General features: G+C 39.4%; 1 protein-coding gene across 3 annotated transcripts in view; it reads left to right on the plus strand.

Annotated features, from left to right (window-relative positions):
* Positions 1–10,267, plus strand: part of btbd8 (BTB domain containing 8) — a 104,579-nt gene that overhangs the window by 48,698 nt on the left and 45,614 nt on the right. For all 3 annotated transcript variants that reach the window (XM_043698782.1, XM_043698783.1, XM_043698784.1), the window contains 2 exons: positions 5,509–5,597; positions 5,685–5,787. In XM_043698782.1, the coding sequence (XP_043554717.1) occupies positions 5,509–5,597; positions 5,685–5,787 (192 nt within the window). The remainder of the gene's footprint in view (positions 1–5,508; positions 5,598–5,684; positions 5,788–10,267) is intronic.

Below are 10,267 nucleotides of genomic sequence, written 5' to 3' on the forward strand. Positions count from 1 at the left end.
ACTTAGCTATATTGAACTCCATTTGCCACCTTTCTGCCCAGCACTGCAGCTTATCTATATCCCGCTGTAACCTGCCACATCCTTCCTCACTGTCTACAACTCCTCCGACTTTCGTATCATCCGCAAACTTGCTCACCCAACCTTCTAACCCCTCCTCCAGGTCATTTATAAAAATGACAAAATTTGGTGTTCTATTCCACTAAACCCTCACCATGATCAGTTTACAATTCCCCCCTCACTAATTGTCTCAGTGAAGCCTTTTCCTGTGTGTGTGCGCACACATAAAGATATACAGCTGTTGAAAGCCTTCCTTGGTCTTAATCCAAGTGCAATGCATATTGTTCTTCCCACTAGCTAGTCAGCCAGGCAGCAATATGCATTGAAATTTAGGATTAACTATTCTACCTGGTTTCATTTCAAACTTTAATGTTTTGTACAGGCAACAGTGACATTCCTCAGAATTCCAGTGGGCTACTGCAAAATAAAATTCACTTTACTTTTTTTATTCATTCCTGTTGATGCTAATTTTAGCTCCTTAGACTTCTGCTTGTCCTTTATTTTTGTGGCACATCTCCTGTCTCTGCTGGGTTTTTTTTCCCCATCAAGATTTTGGTATTCTTGGAACTTCGCTTAATGAAATCTTCTGCAGTTAAATTGTTGCCACCATTGCTAGGTGGCTCAGTGATTAGCACTGCTGCCTTGCAGCACCAGAGACTCAAGTTCAAATCCACACTTGAGTGACCATCTATGTGGGTTGCACACTCTACCCATTTTTTCTTGTTTCCTCTCGGTGCTCCAGTTTCCTCCCATAGTCCAAAAATGTGCAGGTTAAGTGGATTGGCCATAGGAAATTGCCCGTAGTGTCCAGGGATGTGCAGGCTGGGTATGTTAGCCATGGGAAATGCTGGGTTACAGGGATATGTAGTGGGATGGGTCTGAACGGGAATCTCTTCAGAAGGTTAGTGTGGACTTGATGGGCTGAATGGCCTGCTTCCATGATGTAGGGGCTGCTAGAAACCATCAAGGAAAATGGGAAAAGGCATGAGCCATTCAGTTCTGAGTCTTTTGATTAAAACATGTATCGTTGATGACAACGATTGCACACCTACCTTGTTGGTACAGTTGTTTTTGATAGTGTTCTGACTGTAAGTGTGAGTAACCTGTGTTTAATTGTGAGCCTGATGTGATTCTGCAGTAATTGTATTGAATAAGGGAATTCTTTATAAGCCACAGCATGTAACCAAATTAACCTAAGCTTGAACTCTGTGGATTTATTTTTCACTTGAAATTTTCAAATGAATTTATTATTTTTGAGTCAGGACTGTGAATTTAAATTCTAAACGTGGAAGTTTCCAATTATAGGTTAGCCGGAGTAGGTATAAGATTGGTGTTAATGCGGCATAAATCTGACTGTTTGTTTGCATTGTTATTCTCTACTCACTGAGGAATTCGCAAAGGCAGACATCAACTCCATTCTAAATTCTTTCCAAAAAGCATCAGACACAGATCAGATTGAATCAAGCAAAGCTTTGTTCTCATCCATAGGATGTGACTAGTGGTGTTGCCAATGATCTTTTCTAGGACCTTGACTTTTCACTAGATTTATTAATGACTTGAATGGTTGGATGAATAGATGACTGTATATCCAAATTAACAGATTGTATCATTAGGAGGCACAGCCAAAACAAAAGGGTCTACAGATTGAGTCAGTAGTGGACAGGACAGTGATAAATTGTGTTCACAGGAACTGAGAGTCATCCAGTTTGAATCCAAGCAAGGCAAGTTAGAATCCTTATTTTTATTGATGGAAATGTGTTGCTGGAAAAGCGCAGCAGGTCAGGCAGCATCTAGGGAACAGGAGAATCGACGTTTCGGGCATTAGCCCTCATTCCTGAAGAAGGGCTAATGCCCGAAACGTCTATTCTCCTGTTCCCTAGATGCTGCCTGACCTGCTGCGCTTTTCCAGCAACACATTTCCATCTCTGATCTCCAGCATCTGCAGACCTCACTTTCTCCTCCTTATTTTTATTGCAGAGAATGTGGTAACTGTAACAGAACAAAGATTTGGATGGCTATATTAGCAACTAAAAGCTAATGGGTACAGTCAAAGGTAATTACCATAACAAGTGGCCTTTATCTGAGGTTGAGGTGGAGTTATGTTTCAGTTCTACAGGACTTTGTTCCAATGCTATTTGGAACAATTGCATTGTTTTCAGCACTGTTTCACAAAAGCATAAATTGGTCTTTAAGGTAAAGTCGCCATAGTCCCAGAGGATCACAGGACACTTTTTCTCTCAATAGAGAGCTGACAAGTGCTGGTTTAACCGGAGGTCACCATGCCTCGGGCATGGGGTGAGAACTTTCATGGTAACCTGAGCCGGTGAAAGAATTGACCTGTGCTGTTGGCATCACTCTACATCGCAAACCAGCCATCCAGCCAACATATCCAATAGGTGTGTTGTACTTGGACTTTGAAGGGGTTCTTTTTCAGGATGGTGACCTGAACCTTGAGGTTCCATAGGGATTAGTGCAACTGTTTACAATCTTTATTAATGTTTTCAGATGAGATGAAAATAAGTTTAAAAAGTCACGCAACACCAAGTTATAGTGTAACAGGTTTATTTGAAAGTACAAGCTTTTGGAGCGCTGCTCCTTCATCAGGTTGCGCTCCGAAAGCTTGTACTTCCAAATAAACCTGTTGGATATAATCTGGTGTTGTGATTTTTTTTTAAACTTTGTCCATCTCAGTCCAACACTGGCACTTCCACATCCTAAAAATGGGTGGCGAGGCAAGTTGCAAGAGGAATACAGTTTGGAGATGTTAATAAGTGGGCAAAAAGTTGGCAAATGGAGTATAATGCGCGACAATGTGGAATTGTTAAATTTGGAAGAGAGAACAAAAAAAAGTAGATAATGAAGGAAAACTGCTGAAATCTGCAACACAAAAGGACTTGGAATACTTGTGCACCAAACAACACAGAAAGCAAACACACAAGTGTGGCAGGTAATCATGAAAGCTAATGGAATGTTGGCCATAATTTCAAGGGTATTAAAGTATAAATGGGGAAATATTACTGCAATCGTACAAGGTATTGGTGAGACCAGTTTGGAATGCTGTGAGCAGTTTTGGTCCCATCATTTAAGGAAAAATTTTCAATTGGAAACAGGTCAGAGAAGGTTCGTTAGGATGATCCTTGGTGTGGAAGGATTGCCTTATGAAGAAACTCTATGCTCATTGAAATCTAGAAGAATGAGGTGTGATCTCATTGAAATATACGGGGTTTTTAAGGGGCTTGATCAGGTAAATGTTGAGAGAATGTTTCCCTTAACTGGACAGATGAGGACTGGAGGACATGGTCTCTGAATAAAGTGTTGCCAATTTAACACTAGGATGAGGAGGAATTTCTTCTGAGTTGTCTTTGAAACACCTTGTCACAGTCCTTGTGTATATTAAAGGCTAAATAAATTCTTAAGGGTTACAGGGAAATGGCAGGAAAGTGGACATGTAGAGTGTCACATCAACCATGATCCTATTGAATGGCAAAGTAGGCTTGAGGGACTAAATGGCGTACTCCTTTTCCTATTTCTTATGGTCTTGTGGATCCTGTACTGATTTGAGGTTACCATTAAAGTCCTGCCTTCTCAACCTCTCCCCATACCCAAGGACATGGTCCTCAGATTAAGCTAACCACTAAACATCTCTCTCTCTCTGCCTCTGTCTGTTTCACTCTCTCGATCCGCTTTGAGAAAGCGACTCTATGGTCCTTGGGGATGATGGTGACTTTTTTTTAATTGGATTTTTAGGGCGTGCAGGGTGGCAGCATCCATTCTGGAATGGAACTGGGATCTGAGGATTACGTGGAGGTAGCATGAATTTGATGGGTATTCCCTTGAGTAGCGAATGAGGGGTAATTTCACGAAGTTTTAAAATACTGGAAAAAGAAAGGATTCAGTATGATCGATATGGAGAAAGTACTTCCCCTGAGGGAAATGGAGAGCAAGGGGCTATTGAAGAGGGATATGAGAAAGCTGCTTTCAAAAAGGGAAGTAGAAACCTGGGATTTTCTTCCTGCCAAAAATGCCTGGAAAATCGTGATGTTGCAATACGGATTTTTCTTTTGCTTAGAGAGATATAACTTGTGGGAAGCAAGTGCAATTTAAGGTTCCAATCTGACTGAACGGTAATACAGATTTGAGACTGAATCATCTACTTTTTCTTTGTTTGGCAAAATTCTAATTGGTGTTTACTTCCACGTTTGGGTTTTAGGTAAGACACATGCCATTTTATTTAGATATTCTGAAAGTTTAACTGGCCATATCATGTCAGTAAAGTGCAATGAAGGTAAATTGGAAGCTGCAAAGTTGAGGCCAATAGATTCCAAAAACAGTTTGGTCATCGGTTTTATTTGAATTGAATCCTTTCACGAAAGCAGACAAGATAGCTATAATTTTCTTAAATTACACAATTTGTCTGAGGTCAAAGTTGTTTTTTGTATCAGGTGTACTTTTAGCTGTATCCACCCAATATGTATTAAATGATCCACTTGCATGTTACCAGTACTCTTGCTATGATTTCAGAGGCATCGCAGTTGACACCTTGATATCGGCTGATAATAGCCTCACCGTGCAGGCAAGAAGTCTCCAATAATAACTTTGCCCATTTTCCAGCAACTGCAAGATGTCCATTTGTTCCCCAGCCCCCACCTTTGATTTAATACACCAGTACTTTATTGCCACACCCAGTCACTGTTTGTTACACACCTGCTGTGGTTTCAAGGGGTCCGTTGTATAATGAAGCAAGTAGTGACCTTCAATTCTTCAGAGATTTCAGTAACTTTCTTGTTGCTGGTTTATAGACTTTTTTTATTTCTAGAATTATTTTTGGAATTTTATTTGTATCTTTTTTAAAACCGATTCTGCTTCTTTGCGATTGTTATAATTGTGAATTTTTTTTTAAAACAACACCAGCAGACTTGAGTCAATAGAGGAACAACTGTTTGCACAGAATGAGTCTCTTTGATATTGCTGAGTAAAACATGGACCCGCGTGTTTTCTTTTGAGACAAAGATGACATATTTGCCAAACAAATCAAATTCAAGCTTGAACTTGATTTGCAGTAGAAACTGTAGTGTGCTGCTGGTAAAGCACAGCAGGTCAGGCATCACCCGAGGAGCAGGAGTGTTGATGTTTCGGGCATAAACCCTTGATCAGGAATGTGGCTTATGCCTAAAATGTCGACTGTCTTGCTCCTCGGATGCTACCTGACCTGCTGTGCTTTACCAGTGCCACAGTTTTCAACCCTAATCTCCAGCATCTGCAATCCTCACTTTTTCTCTTGGTAGAAACCATAGCCTTGAGATGTTTGCCCTTTTGTTTAGATTGTTAAAATGTAAGTGTTATATTACCAGTGCACTCATGGAGAGAGAGATATTTTAATTTTAGATTGCATTTTGTAAATGCAATCTATTTGCCTTGTTTCTTATTGATTTTCTTTTAATTAATTTATAGCCTGTTATTGGAATGCAGCAATCTATTCTGGAGTGCCTGCAGATATCTCATTCTATTGGAATTGATGGCCTTTACAGTTCCTGTATGAGGTAAAATGATTTTTGATGTAAATTTGTAGGTGCCCAACGTAACTACTTTTTGAAACAAAGATTGCTGTAAAATTGATGTTTTTGCAGATGGATTACCAAATATTTTGTGAAATGCTGGTCTGGAAAGAATTTTGCCTGTCTTCCAGCTGAACTGCAGCGAGCCTGTTTGATGTCTGTAATCCAGTCTTTAGTAAGTATTGTCTATTAGCAGCATGTCTCGTTATCAAGTTACAATAAAATCATTGTCAATTTAAAAATTGCGTATAGTAGCTGTACTATTCCAGCCAGAATAGAGATTATTGTCCAACATATCTGGACACTGCTGTTAAATTGCTGGGTTGATTTTATGCACATCATTTCTATCACATTGCACATTTTGCTGGAGACATAACCCTGGCTTTATCGGGAGACTTTATTGTAGTTTTTTGATTCGGACTTCTTTGCAGTTTATGGAAATTTCCCATGTACACTTTACTGTTTATCAACACTCTCCTCTGTTCTGAAATGAATCCCACACCACCTCGTAGTAATATCATTGCTCATTTCAGAATTCAAAGGTCTTTGGGAATAGTAGTGTAGTGGGCCATTTGACTAACACTGAACTTTTTCTTCTAAAGTATGAGCAGTAGGAGAGGTGATGGCTTAATGGTGTTATTGCTGGACTGTTAATGCAGAGATTCAGGTAATATTCTGGGCACTCAGTTTCAAATCTGGAATTAAGAGTCTAATGATGACCATGAAGCCACAGTTGTTTTGAGGAACAAAGCCCATCTGGTTCACTAATGTCCTTTAGGGAAGGAAACTGCCATCCTTACCCATGGTCTGACCTACATGTGACTCCAGACCCACCGGAAAGTGGTTGACTCTTAACTGCTCTCTGGGCAATTAGCAGTAGGCAATGAAAAGCCAGTGATGCCCACATCCCATGAATGATAGAATTTTTAAATACTTAGATTTTGCCAAAGGAGAATTTTAGTGTTATAAACTAAGAACAGAAATGTTGAGCAGATTGGACTATGAGAGGGAGAAAGAGTGTTGACATTTCAGGTTGGTTACCTATCAGCATTGTTGTTTCTCCTCTCTGCACAGATTCTGTCTCCGTCTTTCAGGAGTTTCTGATTTTTAAAGTTAGAATTCAGTGTCTGAAATATTTAGGTTTTATTAATATTTCCTGTCTTTCTCTTTTTGAAAAATACTTCAAACTACTTTTTTGCTAGCTCAAACGTTAAATGCATTTTCTTCTCAGCAAAACTTCTTCTGTTTTGTTGACCAAATCTTCAAATTGATTTCGATTCAAAACTTGGCATTTCTGTAATCTGAATAGAAGAGATTTTCTCAATTGGTATGGGGAACAGAATTAAATGACTCCATTGCTTATTTTTGGCTGGCTTGAGGCTGAAGTTTACCTACTCATTATTTCAGGGGCGTAAGACCTTTAATTGCAGCTCTTTATCAGTCTTTTGCCATATAGTTCTAAAGAGTCCTTATCCTTGCCTTTAGCAAAATTACACCCTTGTAACTCAGATCCTCAAGGTCTTTACTTCTCTTAAAGATCCAGCACATGAAACACATTTTATTAATGGATGTAAAAGGAACAAAGTACCAAATCCAGCCCACATGATTGTGCAACGTAGGATGCATGGGTTCAGTTTCTTCTAGAAATGTTCTGTTGTGAGGGGGAAGATAAATAGCACACAGTCTTGTGCCAGCTTCATATCGCTAGTGACATTTTTAGCAGAAATTCAGGATAAGCGCAGGACGTGCTTTGTGAGGTATAGACAGTTGTGTTTTCTGCGCGAATTCGGTTGTGATATACTTTGAAGTACTGCTGACTAACATCTGATTCATCAGTTTTGAGAAAAGCCAGTGGTACAATTTGCTTTTTTAGTTCAACAAATTTCTGATTTGCCCGTGAATTTTAGAACTGTGTAAAGTGATGGCAAACAATGAGTGAGGGTCCACAGTAGTAATTGTCTTGGCTTTCCCAGGTTAGTAACTACGCTAATTCTAATTCTTTTAACCCCCACATCCACTGATAGGCAGTTACTCAGTATAGTGTTGTAACAGAATCTGGAAGCATCAAGCATTGATTCCAGTGTGGTTGTTTTGTAGTGTTTAACAATTATATTTTGGTGGTTTTTAAGGTGATTTAAGTGAGAGTATTAAGTAAAGCATGGCTACTTTGAATAACATTTCCCTTGTCTATTTTCTTGATTTGTATGGAACGGAATGTCACTGCATTTTCCGAGCAATCAATTAATTGTTTTTTTGCCTGTAGTTTTGAATTATAACAGAAGCAACCTCAGGAAACTATATAGATAGTTTTAGTGAATTTTATGGGGAAGTGACTTCTGTTTTAGAGTCCTTTTACATTAAAGTTTTAAAATGTAGTTGTGAGTATAATCTCTAGCAGTGTTTCAAACTGGCTGTGAAAGGCTTGTTATTTCTACGCAGTAGGCAGTGTGTTTATTTGAGTGAGCTTACTTTGTACAGCTTTGTTCTGAGTTATGTTTCATCATGTCATTCAAAGTTGAAACACAATTGGCTTTGCAGCTGGCAGTGAAAAAGCATTTACTTCAATAACTGAGCAGGCAGATTCTTTAATACCTGACTTTCATTTGATATACTTTTCAAACTATAAGACAAGGTTAACTCGGCAACCCAATACAACGTCATGGATTTCTTTTAATGTGATAATCGGTCTGAACACAGTCCACAGGAGGTCCTTTTAATTGCTACTTGCATATCTTAGTTGAGAAGCCTCATCACCTGTCCATTTTAATGTTGGATCCTAAAGTGTTATGTTAAAATGAGGTTGGGGCGGACAGCTTCCATAATCTGGAAATGTATGATGTAGTACAATTAGGTGCAGGTTGAATATATGTCTTCAATTTATTATGATAACTTCACACTATTGTGGAGGAATTGCCAGAACAGGCTGGTAATCTGTGGCCGCCTACTTTGGCCTTGCATTGTTTCAGTATCTGCTTGTGTCCCAGTCAAAGAGCTTCTACATCATCCTATGGAGTCAAGGATGGGGGAAGAAATCATAATGGTGGGTTAGTCTGATAAGGCAATCATTGGGTTTGTAAACCTGTTTACAGCAGAGGACACTGTGGTTTCCGAGGGGTGCTTGGCTTAACCCAGGGTGGCTCATAGTGTTTTTAGTTGTGGGCATAAAGGTGAAAGGTATTTTACTGAACTGTTTGTTGAGTGAGGGGTTGTATCCATGGCCCAGTCCCAGTCCCAATCACAAGAAGTAATAAAGGTGTGGGGAGAAAGCAGGAATAGGGCATTGAGTTGGATGATCAGCCACAATCATGTTGAATGGTAGAACAGGCTCTAAGAGTTGAATGGCTTATTCCTATTTCCTTGTTTAATAGGGAGGGTGGTGGTGGGGTTCTGGATAGAGTGATCAGGGAGATGTTTCCACTAGTAGGAGAGAATACGTCCCAAGAGCACAGCGTCTGTGAAGAAACAATCTTTAAAACTGAGATAGTGAGGAATTTATTCAGTTAGAAGGTAGTTAATCTGTGGAACTCATTGTTGCAGAGTGTAGAGGCATACTAATTGACTGTATTTAAGACAACGGTAGGTTCTTTATTAGTAAAGGGATCAAGGGTTACTGGGAGAAGGCAGGAGAATGGGGTTGAGAAACACCAGCTATGATCGAATAACAGCAGACTTGATGGGCTAAATGGACTAATTCTGCTCCTATCTCTTGTGGTCACGCTAAGTGGATTTGAGGTTTATGTCAGATCAGGAATCAAATTGAATGTCATATATAGAGGAGGGTTTACTGAGTGTAGAAGATTTGGTAATAAAATAAAGGTGAGCAGATTTGTTTACACTAAGTATGAGTTGGCACCGTATTAGTTACTTGTTAAAAATTCCACGTATCCATGAAAAACAGTTTGAACACTAAACCACCTCCTGAGAGGCAATCTAATTATAGCTGCCTCAGTGTAACTGTTGGAGGAATGCTGTGCAGATTTATTTCTTGTTAATCTTAATCTTGTAAAGTCTATAATTTTGGAGTATTCTAACTCTCCGTAAATTAAACAATTGAGCTATGTTTGTTCTCTTGCCTGTTTCTTTTGAGGTAAGTGGAAGGAGCCAAACTTTGAGCCTGATGTTTTATGGCTAAATAAGATTTAATTAAAGATTCCACTGCCTGCCTTATGATTCAGAAAGAAGAAACTCCATGTAAATATTAAATGTCATGGTATTTGTAGAATCCTGTAGCATTAAAGAGGCCATCCCATATGTTTCAGCTCTTTAAAAGCTGAACAATTTAGTCTGACTCCGTAGCTTCCCCAGTTCACCCCTCAAATGTTATCTGCCCATCTGACACTTTCATCTTCCCTTTTGGTTTTTAATCTTTAGGAATGGGAGAAGACCATTCAACTCCCTGTTGACCCTGCCCTATCATTCAGTATGATCATGGCCAATCAAACACTTCCGTGCCTTTTACTGACCCCATTCCCATAACCTTGTAAGCTATTAGTAATCAAAAAGCTATCAATGTCTACCTTTTAATGATACTCAAAGACTGAGCTTCCATAGACCTCTGTGGTAGAGAATTCCAAAGATTAGCAACACTGATTAAAAACATTTCCTCCTCAACTTGGGCGGCACGGTGGCACAGTGGTTAGCACTGCTGCCTCACA

This window comes from Chiloscyllium plagiosum, chromosome 11 (assembly GCF_004010195.1).
Source record: "Chiloscyllium plagiosum isolate BGI_BamShark_2017 chromosome 11, ASM401019v2, whole genome shotgun sequence".
NCBI lineage: Eukaryota > Metazoa > Chordata > Chondrichthyes > Orectolobiformes > Hemiscylliidae > Chiloscyllium > Chiloscyllium plagiosum.